The 23,670-nt window shown below is 37.8% G+C and overlaps 1 protein-coding gene across 3 annotated transcripts in view; it reads left to right on the plus strand.

The window, feature by feature from the left end:
* The window catches only part of trio (trio Rho guanine nucleotide exchange factor), a 146,997-nt gene that overhangs the window by 71,452 nt on the left and 51,875 nt on the right, over positions 1–23,670 (plus strand). For all 3 annotated transcript variants that reach the window (XM_090172527.1, XM_090172529.1, XM_090172528.1), the window contains exons 14-30: positions 4,424–4,615; positions 4,727–4,896; positions 5,731–5,902; positions 6,029–6,190; positions 7,327–7,629; positions 9,255–9,446; positions 9,515–9,875; positions 9,942–10,057; positions 10,131–10,253; positions 10,316–10,617; positions 10,746–10,922; positions 10,983–11,052; positions 11,129–11,431; positions 11,606–11,788; positions 11,845–11,946; positions 12,013–12,155; positions 12,965–13,067. In XM_090172527.1, the coding sequence (XP_090028653.1) occupies positions 4,424–4,615; positions 4,727–4,896; positions 5,731–5,902; positions 6,029–6,190; positions 7,327–7,629; positions 9,255–9,446; positions 9,515–9,875; positions 9,942–10,057; positions 10,131–10,253; positions 10,316–10,617; positions 10,746–10,922; positions 10,983–11,052; positions 11,129–11,431; positions 11,606–11,788; positions 11,845–11,946; positions 12,013–12,155; positions 12,965–13,067 (3,174 nt within the window). The remainder of the gene's footprint in view (positions 1–4,423; positions 4,616–4,726; positions 4,897–5,730; positions 5,903–6,028; positions 6,191–7,326; positions 7,630–9,254; positions 9,447–9,514; positions 9,876–9,941; positions 10,058–10,130; positions 10,254–10,315; positions 10,618–10,745; positions 10,923–10,982; positions 11,053–11,128; positions 11,432–11,605; positions 11,789–11,844; positions 11,947–12,012; positions 12,156–12,964; positions 13,068–23,670) is intronic.

The following is a 23,670-nucleotide window of genomic DNA, read 5'->3' on the forward strand; positions in this document are numbered from 1 at the left end:
ATTTTGAAAATATTTGCGTATTTCAATAACTTAATGTTTCGTTCTTAAACAGGAAATATTATATAATCATAAGAAACGTATCAACTAGACAAAACGCTTTAACAATATCCTTTATCGTATTTGCTTTTAAGACCAGTTCAACTAGAGCTTTTCTTTAGTAGAATAATCAACGAAATATTTTATACGAAATTATCAATTTAAGAAATAGTTTATGTGAAATTATCATTTTAAGAATTATTTTATACGAAGTTATCATTTTAAGAAATATTTGGCATTGAAATGAGATGTCTTGTCTAGCAAAATACCCTCCAGTTCGTGGTTTGTTTCGTTGGTCACCGTTCATCAATTGTCGTTTATAATAATAACTGTTTACAAACTAATTTATAAGAAAGGTCTTTTAAAAATAAATCGTTGTTTCCCGCATGAACCGCAAACTTTTCCCATTTTTCTCAACAAAGCCGTATCCATAACGAGTCCTTTTCGCGAGTTATTGTCCTTCTTAATCTGGGATACGTTGTCGTTCTCTATGGGTCTTTCACCTCGATAGCCCTTGAGCTTTCGGAAAGAGAGGAAATCCTTTTTCTCTTTCCAGTTGTAAAAGGGCCCCCGTTCCTTTCGGTATAAGAGGACGGTCTTGTCGAGGGTCTTGTTCGCGACGATGTCCCTCTTCGAGATACGTTGCAACGAGACTCGGCAAATGTTGGTGGCCAGCGTGTGACTCGAATTCATTGACTTCATTTCTCCTCGTATATTTCCTACGACGCCGAAGAGCGCGGAAAAACACCATCCAGCCATTTCGACCGGATTTTTTTCCACGGTAAATCTTCCAGAAGTAAAATTGAGATTCATTTTTCTTCGGCTAGACTCGCCTCTGGGCCGTCGCGTTTCCTTCAGCCATTATCGCTCTTATATTACTCTGGCGTAAAATTGCGTTTTTGGCAGCGGTGTTTTTTACTCGGAAAAGCCGGACCATTTCGTTGATAAGACGCTATTTTCGTTTGAATATGAAATGTGGGTTTTTTTAGACCCTCCAAATATCCAGGCCCGAAAACGTTTTGAATTTTGTTGTTGGCTATAAAGTTTTACGTTCGAGTATTAAGAGAGGCTCTTTAAAGTGTTTTTTATTCTTTGGCTTTTAGAGAGCTTTTGCTTGATTTAAGATGAGTCCCTGAAGAACGTTTCGTTTAAATGTATGGAGGGTAATTCCACGACAGGTGCCCACCCCGACCGCTATAGGTTTTGCTTAAAAAAATTGTTTATTTGGAACGTAGAATTCTCGAATTTCTTAAAGATTCATTCAACCACTTTTGAGATACATTGGCAGCCATCAAAACGATTGTAATTTTTTCATTCGATTTTTGGTTCAGTGGTTTAATATAAAAATTCATTTATCTGGAACAAAAAATATCTTCAGGTTTGGATTGATTTTAGTAAATAGTAAGATGGGAAATCCAAACAAATTTATGAAAAAATCGATTAAAAATTTTGTTTTTTGAAGGATCAAAGAAAGGTAAAACATTTTAGACTATTTAAATGAATAGAAAATGATGCTATAATCAAAAAATAATTATTCTTATTACTTTCCTCTTTATCTTTAAAAATAAATAAAAAACCAGGCCAAATCGTCCAAGAAATGCACTAGGGATCAAAGTAGGGGTCAAGGTCAACATTTGTAAACTCACCTACATGGTATTTAGGGATTGTAATTCGGAATTTCTCCGTCGAAATAACCCTTGAACCATTTCTTTTACAGAGCAGATATTAAAATCATTAGAGCTCCTTCATTAATCATTTAATGTAATTGATTTATTCTATTTCGAAAAAAATTAAGTATGATAACTTCGACAAACATCGTCGAAAGAATTTGTGCCTCACCATTTCTATGTAGCGAGTGTCTGTTTGATTTAGACACATCCTTAGACGCGAGGAAACATTATTTTGATTTGAGCGCTTAGCCGTGTTAGCGCAATTGATCTCAACTCTGATGGCCTCTCTAAGCTCACCGGTTCCGACAATATTCTCGGGGGAGAATCTCTACTTGTCATTGACTAATTTAATCTCTTCGGGAACATGGGGCCCGATGGGGATATTTCGCGACTACTTTATCAGAATATTTTCACATTATTTGCAGTTAAACGGTGTTATTGTTAAAAAAAATTAATAAATGTAATAGATGTTTAAAATTTATTTACAGTTCGTATGTCTTCGGGAAATCTGTTTGTAGGTTATAAAAATTGATTTATCCAAAACTGCGTATGGGGAAGAATTATAACGCCTCTATAATTTGATGTCGAGTACATTTCGGAGAGGAAGAGGTCGAGCGCGCTTGGGAAACGTGAAACGGCTAATTAAAAGTTCGTTTAATAAATTACGTAATATTTCGTCTAAGTACGGGACTTACTTAATTACCAGTATACTTTCCACGAGGACAAACTGTAATTTTTATTTTTCGTGGAAAGAGGCCGTTTCTGCCTATTCGTTAAATCTCAGTGTCGTGGTTTTGCGTTGGCGTCCAACAACGGCTATCTGCTTTTGACCCGAAGGAAAAAGTTTCCTTCGGCTAAATTAATTTCGTGGTAAAAATTATTAACTCTTTAAAGATTGGAATCCACTTTCGTGGGTTGAGTATTAATATCACGCGCAATCGTCTTGGCAGGGAAACGCGGTTGTCTCTCAGAGGGGTTCCTAACATTTTTTTAATATATACTAGAAGAATTTAAAGCATTTTGTTTTTTATGTTTTGGAGGCCGTTTTTAATAATGACCTTTTTTTTTCTAATACAGGGGTGTGGTAACAGAAAAGTATTTTCGGGAAAGAATTTTTTACGCGCGAAACTTTTAATAAGGAATCCTAAGAAATATTTCGTAACAAGTTTGATAACGGAGAACGTTAACAAAGGAGATACTTGTTAAGCGCTCTTGAAAATTCTCCGCGTCTAGCCATCGCGCCACTAAGAATTTTCAACTGAAAGTGTTTTTGATTAAATTAAGGAAATCCTTTTGGGGAAGAATTCGTCACTATAAATTCTGAAAAGGGGTGTTAAAGATAACGCGTGTGCTGTGGAAGGGTCTTAAAATTAAATATTCTAACTATATTCTTATTATATATTCAATATGATGGTACAGTCGTTTGAATTTACTTTTTAAGCTTTTATTAAAGTGCTCAAATGAGTTCTTAATATTTCGGTTCTTCGATGCGGTGGTGAACAGTATAAACGTTGGTATTGTAATTCACGCTATACCGGATGCACTTTTCAAAAGTAAAATTTCTTTCTAGTCTTGATTTCTGTAGCTCGCGGTCAAGATCAATCCAAGATACAGAAAATTGTCAAGCTTAAATTTCCCCAGGTTTCTTTTTTAAGTTTAAAGAGACAATTTTCTTTAAAAAAGAGGCATTGTGTAATTAGTTCTCGTTGGCTAGCTCTTTTGGTGATTTACTTAACTATTAAAGGTCGTTGTCTTTTAAATTTACCCGTTTGTACTTCCGTTCTTGATTGTTCATGGCTTGTTTCGTGGTAATTTCTAGGGAAAAGGGGCCCTCTGCTTATACGTCCTATTTTACCTGTTCATCTAGAAATCGTTTTGCACCTGTATTTTAACTCGGGGTCATTCGTGAAACGATTCGCCGTGCGTCGACTGTAGGCAGGTGATACCCAAAGACGGAGCTAGCTCACAATCATCGTACGAAGAAATTGAGTCGGGAAATAAAAATTCCGAGTTTATCCTTCACATTTGCGTATTTTTGCCGCTTTCGTTCTTGATTTAATTTTCCTTATTGTTTAGTTTCCGTACCGGTAATTTAAGAACGCGTGTTCCAACTGTAGTTTCCCATTGCGTTAGCTTAGAGTGGATGATTTAAATATCAAATTTTGGTTTTATTTATAAGTTGTATCAAATTACATAAAGTAGCTTCCGTTAGTGTATTTTCCGTTAAAAAGAGATAAGTTGCAACGGTTCATTTATTACGCATTTCTCCTAAAATGTTATTTTTATTAAAAGTTTTATTTCATAATACTAAAAATTTCTTCGGAAATGAGATGAAATTTATTTTATTTAAAGCATATTCCTTTTAATTCGGAGAGCAATTCAACGAAGATTTGTTTCTCTAAAGTCATTGCACCATTAACAGACAGTCTTGTATACTCCGCGTAAATATAAGTTAGAAATTCACCCCTTCGAGCCCTTATCCAACGCTTCATTTACCTTCAGAACCGTTTGAAATGTAACATCACCGATACGGTCTAATTATTTTGTCATCTCTAAAGAAACGAGCCTCTCGACGAACTAAGTGCAAATAAATGGTACCGTTAAACGGGGAGTGACTAGGGACTAAAGAAACGAGAGTGAAACGTCGCTAGAGTTTCGAAGATTTCGCGAGAAACGCTCTCCACGAGGGAAATGACCAATGTTCTTTGTCGTTTTAGAATACGTACACGAACGCCGAGAAGTTGCTGGCAGCGGCCGAAGAATTGGCCCAAACTGGAGAATGTAACGCGGATGAAATTTACGGCGTAGCTCAAGAACTCGAGGAACATATAGCTAATTTCGCTGCCAGAGTCGAACGGCGTCGTAGTCTACTGCATTTAGCGGTTTTATTTTTCACCCATGACAAAGAGGTTAGTGCTGCTGGACTATTGTTTTCCGCGTATTTACTCAGCTGTCATTGTAGGCGCTTTGCATTCTACGGAGTTTTTTTAATACGCGAACTCTTTATTTCGTACAATTAGTTAACATCCTGGTTTGAAGAACTGAGGCAGGAACTGCCGAGCGATGATATAGCGGACGGTGTGGAAACAGCCCAAGAAGCCATAGACCAATTTGCCCAACAGAGGGATTCCACCGTTGATGCGGCCGTCAGTACTATCACCGAAGGAGAGACCCTACTTCAAGAGCTAAGGTTGGTACGCCATAATTATACCGGAACAGCGAGGGATTTGGTGACAACTCTCGGGGTCATATTATTACTGCCCCAAAAGCAGTGGCGTATAGTTTTTTGTTTATTTTTTTAAATTCAGAATCCCCCCTTCCTCCGAACCGAAATCATGGCTACGTCACTATCCGCTGAACGGTTACAACACGTGACATGACCTTGACTAAAACAGGGAAATGCTAGTGCAATTAACTAATCCCCTTATTTCAACGATATTCGCTTATTTTAGAACACTTCAACTACTCAGCTGAAGGTACCTTTTAGTGTTGATGACAGTTTTTGGGAATTTGAACTATAATTTTAATTGTAACACGCCCGAGGCCCTTTTCGCTAACCATAACGTTCCCGCGCTAATTATTGTTTTTAAAACCTATCAAATGTTTTTATGAAAAAGGAAATCCGAACAAAAAGTGCCAAACTCTTTATCACCATTGTACAGGATGTTAAGCAATCCTATCGTCGTTATTTTTAAACGCGTTAAACGTTCGGTGCATAAAATTCAAATCGTTGTAAAGTTTTATTCTTCCCGAGTATCTTGTGGTTAAAATAACCAGTATTCTTATTGTTCAACGGTAATCGAGATTATTTGCCAAAATAACGAACTAAACCCAATCGCTGTAAATGAAAACGGTTAAAGCTAGACTGTATTAGGCCGAATTGGTGCAAATTTCTTTTTATAGAGAGTTATTACTCGCGTCAATAGGCCTGTTAAACAAGAGCGTGAACTATACGTAAGCGCGAAATCTGGGAAGTGGTTGTATTTTTTGGCTCGCTTTTAATTGAATATATCCTTTTATTTAGGAATGCTGGAATGTCGGCAGACACAGACACAAGTGGGTCTTATTCAGCCGTTGAAGGCACTTTAGAAGCTCTCAGTCAAGCGAGAGATGGCTTGGAAAGCTTGTGGGCTGCCAGAAAGTTGAAACTCGACTTATGTCTCCAATTGAGGCTGTTCGAAAGAGACGCGTTAGAGGTACGTCACTGTGTTCTGGGCTTCGATAGACCGGGCTCTGCTTTATTTGAAATTGGAAAACTTATTCAAACTGAAAAGAGCTACTTACGACAATCATTTGGCTTTATTTTGTTTATTTTCGAAAAGGTTTCCTCTCAGTTGGAAATTTGGGCCGAAGAATTGCAAGTCGGTGAACTGGCTCAAACTATTCAAGATGCTGAAAGGATGCTCCACGTACATCGCCAGAGCGTTTCTCACATGCAGCAAGCGACGTTTGAAGTGCTTCAAAGAGGACAAGAATTGTCACAGGTTAGTAGCTGTTAATGTTAATTATTTTCGGTATTCAAATGTTTATATGTTGAATAAAGTCTGGCATAAATTGAGGAATGTGTGTATCAAAATGAGTTAAGAATGTCTAATGACAAAAATGTTTACAACAATTCATTTAAAGGTAGATTACTTACCGATCACATTTATTCCTATGTTCCAAAAATACTAATGTCATTCCATATCACACTCTTGGACTCTTGTTTATTAAACATTTTCCAGTCATTTGAACCTGAAGAAACACCCTTTTTGGTGAAACTGGCATTAACGAGCGAAGCGTTTTGTAAGGAACTCCAATAGCGGAATGTTTTTGGCCGCGGTAGGCACCTGGCCTAGTAAATATCAACCGAATTAAATGAAGTATTTAACTAGAAATAATAATGTTCAATGCTGTGACGGAGCACAAAATTATATTCCATTTATGTCCCGAAATCATTAAGCTCAAAATTTGATGAGCAAACACAAGGTCTATTTCTTTAAAGCAGATTTTCGGCTGGGGGCATAAAACAAATTAATTAAAAATTAATTTATTAAAAAGGGTAAAATGTTAAATGCATGCAGCTCGCAATTTCACATCATAACAGTAATCAGGTTACTGAACAGCTCTCTTCGCTTTAGTATCTGCAAGAACGTTTCCACATCAACCGAGAATGGGGCAGCACCCCACCCCGTTCACCTCGCGAAACCCTTAAGAAAAACCACACCCCTCAACCTTTCCTCGTGTAACCTTTCCTCCTTTCCGGTTCAATCGCAGTATCTCTCTCCATGTAGGTGGATAATATTTTCCGGAAAATCATGAAAACAGTGGTTATAGTTGCGGCCACATATTATCCGCTAATATATATCAATTCTTGGTATCGGTCCGCTAGTATCAGTCTAGTATGATCATCAAACTTATGGAAAGCTACGGATTTGGTACGGAAATGCAAACAAAGTTTCGTAACTGTTTTAACAAACGGCGCTTAATGGTAATTTATCTCTGCTTGCTTAACAAGCCGGTGCGATCTTGCGCGACTCCGGGATGAAGCGTTTGGAATGACTGAATTTTGTAAACCTTATGAGCGTTATTACGTACGGAGAACTGTAGACCGCGAATTTACATCTGTCAACGTTTTCAGGTGTTCGAAACGTCGGGGCTTCGGCTAATGGCGGACAGTCAATACGACGCGCAGACCCGGGTTCAAGTTTTGCTAGAGTTTCTGCACGAGCGGGAAATGGACCTGGAGGACCTGGCCGAAATTCGGAGAGTGAAATTGGAACAGTGCGTCCAGCTTTGCCAGTTTGAAAACGACGCAAACCAAGTCATAAGCTGGATTCGAAACGGCGAAGCCATGTTAACAGCGACTCTCCTGATTCCAGCCACCCTCCAACAGGCGGAGCAATTACGAGCCGAACATGAACAGTTTCAACTGGCAATTGAGGTAAAAGATGTGGCTTTTGTTCGTAGACGTAAGACATTAAGCATTTTTCTAGAACATTGAGTAAATAATTTTAAGCTTATTTCAATTTTTTTCTAATTCTGATAAATAATTCTTATTTACGAATTAATTTCCAAACCACTCCATCATCATTGAAAAGAGAAAATATTTTTTTAAATAAAATCTGTGTGCTATGTGTAAGGTGACGCTCTATAGTGCTTCATCAAGCTTTCTTTTTCTGTTTCATTTTTTTCATAATATTCGTCCCTGCTTCTCAAATATATCTCCAGTACTACAAGGTACGTTTAGGCCCTGTGTATACACAGTCCCTGTCAATCCGTTGTTAAAGTACTTATCCGTTATCCGATAAAAGCAGCGGCATGCAAATTTGGCAAGCTTGCACGTTAGATATATTCCCTTCGAAAAACTCACGTTGTTGCACTCAAAATGGAAATTTTAATTGTATAATATACGCTGTTAATTATTCTGTCAACACTGGTACCGTCTTCGTTACGTAATGCTGACGTTGCACTTTTTTTTTTCTTTTAGTCGTATAAGGTATTTTGTCTCAGAGTTAGAATGCATGCCTTGTCGTTCGAAAGTATTTCTGTTGTTTTAATAATGTGGGTCTATAGGTACTGTATTTAACTGAATTTTCACATTAGTTTTTAAAATGTCCTAGCATGGTAAGTCTATCTAAATTACTTTGTATCAAATTGACTTGAAACTATGTAGCGTCCAGGTGTACCCCTTTTCTGACAGTAAATGTCTTATAAAAGCTTGCTTTAACACAAACGCAACTCGGTATAATATCCCCTGTGTATCGTACGCATGCCTTTCAATGTTTCCTATACTTAACTCATATTTTTAATTGACAATATGAACAAAGCCAATTTTTTACTATAAAATAGAGTATTAAATTAAAAATAACTTGAAATGTTCAAACATGTCAGTTAAGAAGGATCTTTCTTCATTTGTTCTTCTGACTTATACCTTGGTTTTCTATTTTCCATGGTCGCTAATTCGTCTGGCGCCGCATCTATACTTCTTCTGCTAAAAACTTCTAAATCTTCTCTAACTGCAGATCCTGCCTTTTAATGTACGATTCCCGTTTCTATCTGTTCATAATCATTATAGTTTTTGCATTAGATCATATAAACCTTTTGCATGCAATCCCTTGTCATATGGTCAGTGTTGTGGCTTGCAGTGTCTGAATTATCTATTATACTACATACAATATGAGATTTAGACTTTCATCTGACACTGCGGAATCATTATTAAATTTATCAAATAGAATACTTGTCAGGGTATTATATAGTTTGCCATAGCATGATTTGGGTATCAATTGTAATATTTCTGGTGAAGTTACTGTAGTACCTTACGAGTCGTCTCCAGACAGTTCGTAGTCATTGGCGTAGAACGTGCATTTCTTAGTACATTGAATAGTATACATCTATAAATGTAGTGATCATAATCGTCCTCCTTTTATAAGTCTTTTCTGTATTAAATAATACTATTATTAATAGGGACTATGGCATGCGAATTAGAGAATTTTCTCTTTCGTCATCCTAATATTTAATGGGTTTTCGAGTCGAGCGAAAACTGAATTTGGACCCCTTATCTTCCAGAAAACGCACAGTAGCGCCGTTCAGGTACAACAGAAAGCCGAATCTCTCGTGCAGTCAAACCATTACGATCCCGACAGAATCCGGGCAATATCTGAAGAAGTCAATTCAAGGTGGCATCAGTTAATGAGCCATGCCGAAGATCGCCACAAACTAGTCATGGCTTCCCTCAACTTCTACAAAACTGCCGAGCAGGTACACCAAATAAAACTGTTATCTCGTGTGGTTAATAAAACCTAACGATTTTACTTTCCATTACCCAGGTGTGCTCAGTTCTGGACAGTTTGGAACGCGAGTACAGGAGAGAGGAAGATTGGTGCGGAGGTGGTGCTGGCACGCCAAGTGAAATTCCACCAATTACGCTAACTGCAGAAGCGAGTACGCCCGCCGGCTTTCCGGGTAGTGTGGTACCCGAAGGAGAAGATGGCGGAAAAGTTGACAAAGTTACCGGAATATCCCAGCAACTCACAAAGCATCAGGAACAAAAAGAAGCTTTCTTGAAAGCGTGTACGTTGGCTAGAAGAACAGCCGAGACATTCCTCAAGTACACGGCGAGGTGCATACAGTATTATAGCGCTCACGGAGAATTGGCGGCGCAGCGCGGACCAGAGTCAAAAGTGAAAGGTGTGACCCTTTTATTTGCTTCGCGGAAATATCTGAGCAACAAGTAAATGAATATTATAATTTCAGGTATTTTGGAGCAACTACTATTACAAGAGAACAGAGTATTAGAATGTTGGACTGGTCGAAAGAAGCGTCTAGACCAGTGCCAGCAATTTGTTCTCTTTGAACAAAGCGCCCGCCAAGTAAATTAAATTTACTTTTCTTTTAAATAACACATTTTATCTGTTTAACACGACTGGTCATTTTTCTGGGAAGGCTTTAGACTGGATTAAAGAAACTGGGGAACATTATCTATCAAGTCGAAAAGGATTGGGTGAAACCACCGAAGAAACTGAGGCTTTACTTAAAGAACATAATGATTTCAAATGTACCGCTAAGGTAAACTAGAGCTGAAGGTATAGTCTGTTTGGCTTCGGATTAATTGTATTCACGTATTGTAGGAGACGAGGGAGAAAGTAAGACTTCTGCTTCAGTTAGCCGACAGTTTGGTTGAGAGGGGCCATACTCATGCCAACGCCATCAAATCCTACGTAGCTATAGTCGATGAACGCTACAAAGATTTCAGTATGCGCATCGATAGCTATCGTTCTCAGCTAGAGCATAAGCTGGGTTTGAAGTCTGAGGGAGAAGGCCGAGATCTTTCGTTAGACCGGCACAGTGATCCTTCCTTGGAAACTAAAGTCAAAGAAGTCGCGGTTAAAGAAATGAACGAAGAAAAACGACGATCAGCGAGAAGGAAAGAGTAAGTGCGAACGGATCTGCCTCCGTCAATTAGTTAGCTATAATATTCGTGTAATTTACCCGTTTTAAAGTAGAAACAGATCCTACTTATCGGCCATCTCTCAAACGTTCTTTTATGGTTTCGTTTAGATTTATAATGGCCGAGTTATTACAAACGGAAAGAACTTACGTGAAAGATCTCGAAACGTGCATACGTACTTATATGGCTGAACTAAGGAACCCTGGAACTACAGCACCACAAGGAATTGTTGGGAAATATCATATTCTCTTCGGAAATATGGAAGAAATTTGTGAATTCCATAAGAAGTACGACAAATCAACTTCCTAGTCGAAATTGGTTTTATTAATTTTCACGTTTCGTTTCAGTATATTTCTTAAAGAGCTCGAAAAATATGAAACTATGCCAGAAGATGTTGGTCATTGTTTTGTAACATGGGTATGGCCGTTTATGAATATATTTTAAATTCATTTGGAAAAACTCCTTTCTTATTTTCAATTCTTACTTAAACTAGGCTCAAACCTTTGAGATTTATGTGAAATACTGCAAGAACAAGCCAGAATCGAATATGCTGCTGGTTCAGCATTCTGGACAGTTTTTCGAAGAAGTTCAACAGAAACACGCTGTTCCACATCCCATTGCTGCCTACCTGATCAAGCCGGTTCAAAGGATAACTAAATACCAGCTCCTACTCAAAGATCTTCTATCTTGTTGCGAAGAAGATCAAGGAGAAATTAAAGACGGCTTGGACGTCATGTTAAGTGTGCCCAAAAAAGCGAATGACGCCATGCACTTGAGCATGCTGGAAGGTTGCGAGGTACGTTTTAATAACGGAACTAATTGCCGTTAGTTAGTTACGTGATTTAATAATCAAATGATGGTATTTTAAATTAACTTATTTTTTTTAAACACCTATGCCTCGACGTTAAGAGGGGGACATTTGATTTCGTGTACTCCGTACGCAAAGCATTTATATAATATTTTGTTGCAGCTCTCTTTAGACCAATTGGGAGAAGTGATACTGCAGGACAGCTTTTTAGTACTTGAACCCAAATCTTTGATCCGAAAAGGCCGAGAACGTCACATTTTTCTATTTGAGCTTTATTTGCTATTCAGTAAGGAAGTCAAAGATTCCACCGGAAAAGCAAAATATTTATACAAACACAAACTTTTGGTAAGGCTAGAATTTTAAAATGAAATATTGTAACTTCTGAACTGGGTTTTTTTTAGACATCCGCTATTGGTATAACCGAACACGTTGAAGGAGACGAATGCAAATTCGCCGTTTGGACCGGCAGAGCTCCCTTGTCGGAAAATAAAATTATTTTGAAAGTAAGGGACAAAATATTATGGTGAAATGTGACAATAACCAAAATAATGTTATTTTGTATATTAAAGGCGTCTTCTTTGGAGACGAAACAAACCTGGGTCAAGAAACTTCGGGAAGTAGTGCAAGAAACATATTTCAGCTCTGCTCTTTCAAGTTTCAATTTAGCTAAAGCAGCCAAAGCAGCTCAAAGCATTAGCAATAGATCTAGCAGGTAAGACCGAAATGCGCGATGTTTAATCCCTCCTACACACAATGACTGCAACATTTCATGTAAAATAGAGAACGTTGAAACGTCGATATTATACAATTAAATAGTGTTAGTTCAACGTTAAGAGGCTATACGAGCTTCGCGATTTAATTTTCCGTAAAAGAAAAATTTTTGAGTAATCTTTCACGGGATGTTTTTGCGCAAAATAGGTAGATTTCAATAGATTTAAAATCTCAGTGGGTGTAAATTTTGGTCCCACTCACTTTGTGAAGACTTACTTCCATTTACTTCATAATGTCATCAGGGTTCGTACACGACCTGGAATACCTGGAAAAGTCAGGGAATTTGAAAATGTTTCCAAAAGGTCAGGGAAAGGTCAGAGAATTTGAAAATGATTCCAAATGGTCAGTGAATAGTCAGGGAATTTTAAAATGGTCCAAAAAAGTAAGGAAATTTTAAAATTGACCTAAAAAAAATCCGGCAAATTAATTTTTTAAAGATGTCTAAAAAAAGATTTTACCTCAAAACATTAATTAATTCTACAAAAATGGTTAGGAAAATTTTGCAATTTGGTCAGGGAAATCCTGGAAATGTCAGGGAATTTAATTCCGGAAATTTTGTACGAACCCTGGTCATCTGTTTCGTCGTCTTCTCTCGCACTCTCCCAAACTTATGGGGAGACGACGTTATGACTTATGGGTAGTTTGTCTTCACAATAAAGGGAACGAAATTCGAAATCTATATATTAGGCCTTTTAAGAAGTATTGTACTTTAGGATCGTTAGTAACATTAATGATAATTTTGTGCTAAAGGGACTTGGAAAATGAGTCGTCGATGGACGAAGGAAGCATAGAAAACCAAGAAAGGGTTTCTTTGGCCTCGTTCGGTTCCGGAAATACGACAGATAGTGACAAGGTTAGAAAACAAACTTTGCTTGCTCTTCTTTTTGGAAAATCCCTTTCTCTTGGATGATGCATTTCCGCATGCCAGTTTATCATTTCCACCGATTATCATTACAATTACCTTTTTTATTATTTTCTTTTGAGCATGTTTGACTTTAATTTAATTTACCTTATTGTTGTCACCCATAAAAAGTCTACATTTAGTTATGGTAAAAAAACTGAAAATAGTACAAACTCTGTAGATTATCTAATCGTTTTTATAAAGCTTAGTTTCAACCCTCAGTGTTGAAAAATAGACTATAGTTCCAAAAATTGTATGACACATCTTGTTCCTATTGAAAGTTTTAACATAATTAAACGAATATATTTTAATAACATACAGCAACATTTTACATTTATTTTTTATTGATTTATTTACAACTTGCTTGAGCTTGGGTAAGAGCTTTTCAATTGATGTTGAACTTGCTCGGGTAAGAGCTTTTCAATTGATGTTGAACTTGCTCGGGTAAGAGCTTTTCAATTGATGTTGAACTTGCTCGGGTAAGAGCTTTTCAATTGATGTTGAACTTGCTCGGGTAAGAGCTTTTCAATTGATGTTGAACTTGCTCGGGTAAGAGCTTTTCAATTGATGTTGAACTTGCTCGGGTAAGAGCTTTTCAATTGATGTTGAACTTGCTCGGGTAAGATCTTTTCAATTGATGTTGAACTTGCTCGGGTAACAACTTTTCAATTGATGTTGAACTTGCTCGGGTAACAACTTTTCAATTGATGTTGAACTTGCTCGGGTAACAACTTTTCAATTGATGTTGAACTTGCTCGGGTAAGAACTTTTCAATTGATGTTGAACTTGCTCGGGTAAGAGCTTTTGAATTGATGTTGAACTTGCTCGGGTAAGAGCATTTCAATTGATGTTGAACTTGCTTGGGTAAACGCTTTTCAATTGATCTCGAATTTTTTCGGGTAAGCGGTTTTTAATTGACCTCGAATTTGCTTGATCGAAAATTTGAGATAGATTTTTTTCTTATTTAATTTAATTAATGATAAGGAAATGAGAAAGTAATCGAATGTGGTTTTTTATTCGGGAAATTGAGAGTATCGCTTTTTGGGCTCATTCCGGGATCCCTAACAATTCCCAGAGAGAGAGTGAGTGGAGGTGGAAATATCGATCGTGTAAATGATATCTACCGATCGTCATCCGTCTCGATCTGTATGCGAGCTTATATTATATATATACGTACTATTTTATTAAAAACATTTTTTTTTTCATATAAATTTATAAACCTAAAATATCTAAAAAGGTAATTTTTTTATCGATTTACTTAACACGGTGAAATTTATCCGCCTTTAATAAAATAATCCGTAATTTCAATCGAAAGATTAAAAATCTAAATTCAAATTTGGAAAAAAATCCCTTTAAAAAGCTCTTAAATATTTTTTCAATTCATTTTATGGCGTCCTGAACTTTCAGTCTGCCATTTCCCGCGAGTTCTTCTGGATAAAGAAAATGACACTTTATACCCCCGGGCATTCGCTCGTTTCTCGGACACGACCTTTGACCTTTTCGAGCCGGATGGGGTTGAATGGGGAAAGCCTATGCCTCCATCAATAATGATTTCTTTCCGATGAAAAAATGGGGTACGATCCTAGGCCTATTCTTACGACGGAAAACCAATATAAAACAGTCCTCGCAAAAAAGGATCCGTTCTTCGAAGGCTCCTGATATAAAACTTTGGAAATGAGCGGAAGCGGAAAGATTGCCGCCGCCTTCTCTAGAGATGCGGCCCACGCGTTCTATTACCATAATATAATTTGGAGCCTAGTCCCCCCCAAACTAATTTGGTTTTAAATGAAATCGAACAATCGGATCTTTCTCGGATTTCGGCACACTTGTCAGCTCTTCTTAAGTGGGAAGCGCTTGGCGCTAATTGGTCTCGTTATTAGGCAAGTTCCAAGGTTTAAGTCGATGCTCGTCGAGAAGTACGTTCATTTAAGGGGGCACTCGTTCAAGTACTTTCGTTAGGATTGCTCACGTTAAGTGTAAACCTATTCGCCAACTAAATTCGGAAAATGTTATGTCTTGGCCAAATTGCGCTGTTTTCCCGTTGTCTGCTCATACGCGGAACGGTCTTGATACGGAGGAAAGGTAAGGAGTCGTGTTTATAAACTACACGTATCGCGCCACCATCGAGAATAGGGGCTGTCCAAAAAGCGACGTGGTGATGTCGAACCCCAGATTAGCCACCTGACGCTGTTCCTTAAAAGTCTTCAAGCTGCTACACACTCGAACGAAAGGCCCGGTAACTACCCCCTTTTTTGTTAGTCCCCGTTGTCCATTGGTCGATACGGGATACAATTTCATTTGCAACACGACTCCTTACCTTTTCTCCACTGTAAATACTGAAACGTACCCTAATATGTTCCTTTCTGTATGAGTTCCCTATCCTGCAACCAGTCGAATTTTAAAATATTTTTATATTACTTAAAGCCTTTAAAACAAAAGTGTATTACTGAAATATTAAAATATATTCCATTGGCAAACCCACGTAGAGATTATACAACCTCTCAGGAATACCAAAATGGCCAGCAATGGCTCTTAAATCACAAGTTAACCCGAACCTTGACTTCGGTGATTTCAAAGTCAAAATCCGTCTAATATATTTAGATTTTAAAAGAAAATATTTAAATTTGGCTTCTTTTTTTTAATGTTGCATTTAAGGAAATGAGAAAGTAGGAAAACCCCGTTACTTATTTGAAAGCTGGCGCTTAATTTGGAAAGTTTTCAGCAAAATTTCCCCTTAATTTGATAGGGTGCTTTCGGTACGTTTTGAGGTGTCAGCCAAGAACCATTATCCCCGCTATGTAAATCCAAGATTGAAGAGGAAATGTTTCGTATAAAGAATGACGAGGGATTTTACAAGAGGGTTTGTTCTTTTCCCCCTCCGAGCAATTGAAAACTGCTTTTTTAAACGCTTCTTTGAAATGGGCGACATTTCCACTCATCTTCTTCATTTAGCTTTAGTCGTTTTAAAACTCTCTCCTCGTCCAGTCGCGTGACGAAATTTGTCCATTTTTTACATCGCGGTAAGCATTTTAATTTCACTTTCTAACGACGCGATCCAGGTCAAAATTATAAATGACACATTCTGCCATAAAAATAAAAAAAACGATATTTTTTATATTTCAATGCAAAAATCATAATTTTTAACGCCTATCATTTCAAAAATAAAATTTTTTTGTGGTAAAAAAAATTTGTGTTGAAAAAAAAAACTTTTGTGAAAACAAATATTTTGTGTTGAGAAAATATTTGAATTGCGCAATACTCGGTACGATATGGCTAGGTACTGTCCTCTAGGTCGCGTTGTAAACGGCCCAGCTTGATTAGCAATTAGACTTACTATTTTCTAAACACTGGTCTATTGCAGTGAAAATCACTAGCAAATATGCCATTGGAATCTATAAAAAATAACAAAAAAAAATTTTCTCAACGAAAATATCTTTTTTTGCCAAATTTTTATTTTTCCCTACAATTTTTTTATTTATAATTTTGACCTGGATGTCGTTCCATAGACACGCGTTACGTGAAGAATTTGGAAAGAACTCAATTAGGTAAAATCTAATCGAATATCGTGGACGGCCCGCGGCTTTCGGAACTAATTTAGTGCGAAAAAGCAAGTGTGTGTTATCGATTTTTCAAGATGTTCGATCGACGTTTCCCCCGTAGGAAGGAAGCGACGGTGTTTAGTTTATACTACCGGCATTCCGCCGCGCTGAACTTTAAACAAAACCTCATTTTTCCTGGATATGAGGGTTTTAGTACAGCGGTAATGAATTTTGTGGCAGTGCCGAGATTTCCGCTCCCCATCATCTCGCGATCTGTCCAAACCCGCCTCTGCTCTCCCCCCCCCCATACCTTCCCCCGTCCAGGCCCATACGGCCCGCCTAATAGAGCTATTTTTCTTGACGTTTCTGCGCGGCGAAAAACCAACAACGAATGATTTTCGCCAAGCGTTTTGCTGTTGTATACCTCGGGACCTTGACAACGTCCCTAATTTGAAACATTCTCGACAGATGTCGCTTTAAAATTTAGGCTTCGGAAGACGCCTAAAGGGCCACACCGTAGTTTGTCATTTCTTTTAGGAAACTAGTAATTTCAAATTCCCAGGCTACGATTGGCCAGACTCGCTATCACGAGGTACTTAAAGGAGGAGCTACCCAGATTTTCAAACGCCGATGTGGTCTTTTAATGGTAAGGCGACGTCTGTCGAGAATGTTCCGAATTAATCGCATCCATATGAAAATACCGTATCATGTATAAAAGAACTAATTTAAATAGAAACTAATCGTCCCCTGAAAGCAAAAGCCACGTAACTCGACTTACGTGGATTTTTGCCTTAAATAGTAATTTAAATTGTACGATGATTTCTGATACCAGTAGTGAAAACTAATCCTTTATTTGCGACGGTATATATATTTTTCAAAACTCACGTGCCTTAATTATCCCCTACTCTTTCAAATATTTAAAACGATATTTCTCAAAATGCCCGCCAAAGTTCATTTGTTTTTGCTTTCTGCGGTAAATTAATAATAATAATAATAATAATCAGCTAAGCTAATACCCAAGGCCTAAGTCATCAAGCGACTTTGAAAAGCCATAAATTCAGGTGGCCGGGTTACAATGCGTAGGAGGGAGGTGGCAAGCCCTTCATACCAACAGCTCCCTACACTCACTATTACCGTTAACCTCAACAAGTTTTTATGGTAGGGGAAACTGAAGAGCTAGGGAGAAAACCCCTTATACCAGTGGGGAGATAACTTGCAAACTCAACGTGGAAGGAGTTGTTCCGAGTTTCCACCCAGTGCCACAAGGTGGCTCCTCTTGCTGCGAGGCGAAAGTGCCAACCACTCCGCCACCCCCTTCAGGGTTCGTACACGACCTGGGAAAGTCGGGGAATTTGAAAATGTTTGAAAAAGGTCAGGGAATTTGAAAATGATTCCAAAATTAAGGTCAAGGAAAAGTCAAGGAATTTGAAAATGATTCCAAAATTAAGGTCGGAAAAGTCAGGGAATTTGAAAATGATTCCAAAATTAAGGTCAGGGAAAAGTCAGGGAATTTGAAAATGATTCCAAAATTAAGGTCAGGGAAAAGTCAGGGAATTTGAAAATGATTCCAAAATTAAGGTCAGGGAAAAGTCAGGGAATTTGAAAATGATTCCAAAATTAAGGTCAGGAAAAAGTCAGGGAATTTGAAAATGATTCCAAAATTAAGGTCAGGGAAAAGTCAGGAAATTTGAAAATGATTCCAAAATTAAGGTCAGGGAAAAGTCAGGGAATTTGAAAATGATTCCAAAATTAAGGTCAGGGAAAAGTCAGGGAATTTGAAAATGATTCCAAAATTAAGGTCAGGAAAAAGTCAGGGAATTTGAAAATTATTCCAAAATTAAGGTCAGGAAAAAGTCAAGGAATTTTGAAATGGTCCAAAAAAATCAGTCAAATAAATTTTTGAAAGATGTATTAACAATACATAATAAATATATTTTTCAAGATTTTACCTTATTCTACCAAAATGGTCAGGGAAAATTTGGTAATTTGGTCAGGGAAAACCTGGAATTGTCAGGGAATTTCATTCCGGAAATTTTGTACGAACCCTGCCCTTGTTTTTACCCGATTTATTTTTCCTAAGCATTTAAATTAAATTAAGTATATTCTACATTGAGATATCTTCCGCTAGGACGTCTTTTGCTAACTTGCGCCAATCAGCCCTAGCTTCTGACAAACCTAGTGACAAAAAGGTTTCGTTGGAAGCTCGCATTCGCTTTACGGAGCTCTAACCTATCCCCGGAAGTTTCTATTCATTAGCTTTATTTTCTTTGGAGAAACCGATGATTTTTTTTAGCGAGATAGAAGTACGTTTGTCTTACACGCCCAAGTCTGGCCATCCCGAGAAAGAGAAATAGCTTTTTCGATCGGTTCTAGCTCCCGCGTCATCGGGATATTGTTCTTAGCCGCTTTCCGATAGACGTAAGATTGAATTGACAGAGTGAAGAAAGTCGTGAACGGGATAACAAGCCTCATTAGGTTCTTTACCCTGAACTCCTGAAGTAACGAAGATAGCGTTTAGCATGCAGTCAAATGCCACTGGCCGGCCTGTTTTTTTCCCAATTTGGAATCAAGAACTCTGCTTCAGAAGCGGCGGCACGTCCGATTACTAAGCCAGACTTTTGAAGCCCCCCCCCCCCCCCCCTCGATCTAAGCCCATCCGCTTCCCTGCTCTTAACTCTATTAAATTTCCGAAGAAGCAGCGCCCTCTATTTTTATTATTTTTTCCTCTTAGGATTGGTTCTTTCCGCACGCACCTATATTGTCGAAATTTCTTTTCTTGGAATTATTTTTTTTTATATTCCCCGGTTTTCCCGGGGTATTTCTTTTTCCGGTAACAAAGGGGGATATTTTCTCATCAAATTGCGAAATAGAAAGACCCAGGATTGCATTTAGGGGAATTTCAAAATATTCTGAAGTACCGAATGCTTTTTCTTGCCACCGTAGATGGTCGATTTCGGCAAAGCTATTTAATCCAATAGCCCTTTTTCGCCGGCCTTATCGGATTTGGTTGGTGACGACTTACTATACTTTATAATATTACAAAAGTACTTCTTTGAAGGTGTGGCCGTAGAAGTAGTGGTATGTTTTAGTATGTAGTAGCAAAAATAAATATATTCTATACAAAAAGTTTCGTTCTCGAAGCGCAGGCTCCTACGTTTACATTTCTGGTGTAGGCAAATATCAAGGTGCTACGCCCGTCTTTCGCAAAGCCAAATTTCCTAAGATCATAAGTAGTGTCATTGCGCGTTCGAAAAAGGTCCGTGAAATCATAATTATAAAAATAATTTTTAATAGCAGATGATTGTTAATAAATTCAATTCTACCGTTCGTACCTTTATTATATTAATTTGTGTTATAATTTTTCTTCATAAAATAACACGTGAGTTTGTAAATTTTAAAATAATAATTTTCCGGAAATATTTAATAATTTCCAAATATACACATATAAAGGTTTCAATTGGCTAAAGATGATGTCGTCTGCTCAAGACATTTCATACAAATCAAAGCCAAAGCTACGGATCTCGCGAAGGTCAACACTTTTTGTACAGAATATATTTATTTTTGTAGTATGTGGCTCTATGGGAGAGTCACTCAAAACGTGATTAATATTGCCCAAGCAGTCCATAATACGTGGGACTAAAGTCACTAAACGAGGAAATTGTTCCTAATTTTAAGTGGTCCGAAAGTCAGTTGGCATACGTTATAGCTAAACCCCGCCTTTAAAACGGCCGCCATGACAATTATTTCACGTCACAGATCACGAGGCGAAACGCGACACGATCCTGCGAAATAATCACGTGACCGAAATGGGCGTCTTAATGTCATGGCCGACCTTTACGCGTTACCATAGCAACGAACACGAGCCACACACTCGAGCAAGCTGCGAATTCCTCTCATAACCTAAATTAATTTACCTAACGTAAATTATCCGAAACACTGCGAAAAATTAGGCTTAACAATCGATTCGCTAATTTCATAAGGTCTTCCTTCCCCCACCCCCCTTCCGAGGTAAAACAAATTGCGTAATCCTTAAACAATGATATGTGAAACCGACAAACGGTTGTTATGTTTAGTTTCTTCTTGTAGAATAGCCTTGAAATTTGTTAAAACCAATTTAAAACGTCCGTGTTTCAAGCAACTATGTATAGTAAATCGCGGCGCTAGGATTTTTTTGGAGGGAATAAATGTGTTTTCATTGTTATTAAAAATATTGATATTTTGAATAAATAATAAAATATAATACCGATTGGTAAAACGCGCGATTAGAAAAAAAAAGTTTGTAGAACTTTTTTGACAGTTCTTTTCTGGCATATCCCGAAGGAAGCCGCGGATCCGCGAGTTCTGTTTGGTGGAAATCGGATATAGGGAAACATTTCAGCCAATCGGAAGGCCTTCCGCCGTTGTCATAGCGACGTCGCCTTCAGCCCCCATCGGCGGCTAAAGCGCTACCACAAGTTTTTCCTAACGCGGGACGGATGCCCCGCGAAAAATCGTGGTGTCTTTGCAAGTTTCCAATTGTTTCGGAAATTTCGCGCTTTCACGGATTTTTTAAAGTTGGGAGTGTAGCATTCGTGTTCCATTACGCTCGCTTGTTTCTTGTGGATAACGTTTAGAGTGTAGCTGTGCGCGTTTTATCCGCGGGAGACGCTACTTTCAAAACCTCGAGGTAAACTTGACTATTTTTTATTTAAAAAATAAATACTTTAACTTAAATTAAAATTTTATATCTTAATGTTTATATTTGTATAACCTAAGTTTGCGTTAAAGGTAACAAAATTCAAAATGCACTTGACGCTAAATTTATTTAGGGTTTAGCTTTTTTATCCCTTTTCATAATGGACTAATCTACTTATTCGCTAATTATAAGTTGTAGCTCGAAATCAGCGCGCGAACCAAATGGAAATTCAATTAGTTCGTTATTAGATAATTACGTTTACCGAGGAGCAAATCACTCTGTTACACATTGTTCTAATAATCAACATTAAAAATTTAATCATTTTTAATCTTTACTGTAATCCGATTTAATCATACGATGGTGTCCTGATTATCACACGTTTAACCTTTTGATCGATAAATATTCCCTAAAATTTAACGTTTGCGTTAATTTAGAAATTCTTTAAAATATAATGTTTTGCAATGTACGTAGTTAATATAATAATCATTACTAAATCTAAGAGCCCGAGTTTGTAACGTTAAAATCCTCTAACCGAATTTGAAAGGTCAAACGTTTACCAGGCAAACATATTAGAAGCCTAAATTATGTAGTATCGTAAATCAGTCCGAGTCCCTGTCACTCGGATAATCTCGTGGATATTTAACAAACGCCTTTAATTATTTACGCGCTGAATTCCGGATCTAAGCGACAGCGTGTCAGCGAAAAATTTATTCCGATTGTCAGAATCATTGATTGCGAACAATTCAACCCGTCGTTCTTTAACGCAGTTTCGATAAACAAAGAACATTCCCCATTGATTTTCCTACACGACAATTTCTAAATCATTAAAACGTGCTGCTTTTATGGCTAGTTCCCACTTGGCGAATTTTCGCGCAACGAAAAAAGACGCGTTTTTTCGGTCGCTGGGGAGGCGGTTCTCACTTTAGCAATGTAATATTTTAGGCCTAACATAAAACATCAGTTCAAAATGAACCAAATGGATGTTCCTATACTTCAGTATCTTGGTCAAGTTGGCTGAGCTGCTAAAGACCTAGGCTCAATAAGTGACGGACGGGAGCGGAATAGATCGAGGGAACGCGTTTTCTGATTGGTGTGGACATCAAAAAATAGAACATTCGCTAGATACCGCGGAGACGCGACTTTACCGGCGAATTTGAGTAAAATCGCAAATTTTCAGCGCGGAAATGGTTTTTTTTCGCTAAGTTGGAACTAGGCTTTACAGGGCAATTTCGTGCTAGTCGTCAGCGGCAATTTTTTATTTTTAATAGTGGTCGTGAATATCGCGTTGTTTCGTAAATCGTCGTTTTAAAAGTATACCTCTCGTTTTAATATCCGCTTTGAAACTGCGGGAATATACTTGATGGGAAACTGTCACGTTAACAAGCGTTATAAAGCTTGTTGTCTGGCGTGTTGTAGCGACTGGGTTTTTGTTGGGGTGGGAACTTTTCATACATTTAAACTCGTCGAATAAACAAATCGATTTTTCAGAAAAGGTTAACTGTTCAGAATTGATCAAATGTAAAGCGGATAAATAGTCAAAAATAAACTGTTCTTAAAAAGCAAATATGAGTTAATAATATATTTCTAAGTATCCTTATAGTCCATGCGGTTTCCATATTGGGCGCGAATTTCCCGCCCAACCGCGGATGAATATACCCATAAGTGCATAATATTTTTACAGAAGTGTGACACTTCCTATTCTTCACATGCGAAATTTTTACTGAGAGCTATTCACAAGACAGACTGCATTAAGGCTAGTTCCCACTTGGCGAATTTTCGAGACGAATAAAATTTTCGCGCTATGAAAAAAGACGCGTTTTTTTCGGTCGCTGGGGAAGCGGTTATCACTTAAGCGCGAAAATTTAAAAACGCTGAAAACAACTCGTGCGGGTTTTTAGTAATGTTTTAGGCCTAACATAATTCGCGAGCGTCAATTTTCAGCGCGAAAATTGTTTTTTCGCTAAGTGGGAACTAGGCTTTACGGGCTTCGTCGCGTTTTTGCGTCCGCTTGCTAACGCGTCACACGTAGACTTTGACAGCGCCTCGCTAGGGGAGATTTTCTTCTTGTGATGACGTCACTCCGTTACTAGCTCTCAGTAAAATATTTCCCAAAGTGGAAAACTTATGGAACACTATTATAGACTTATGGTATACCACATCACGGTTCAAAGTTTACCACGTAGCACGGACGAAAGGTTCACGAATTTTTCTAATACCGACTCAGCATCGGATGAAGTATAAGAAATATGTGGGGAAAATGTTTCGTCTATTATCCTGAAAATCACAAGCATTTATGCAATAGCTATTTCGATTAAAATTCCTAATTAAATTTGACGCGTTT

Source organism: Leiobunum rupestre, chromosome 4 (genome assembly GCF_980474605.1).
Source record: "Leiobunum rupestre chromosome 4, qqLeiRupe1.1.hap1, whole genome shotgun sequence".
Lineage (NCBI taxonomy): Eukaryota > Metazoa > Arthropoda > Arachnida > Opiliones > Sclerosomatidae > Leiobunum > Leiobunum rupestre.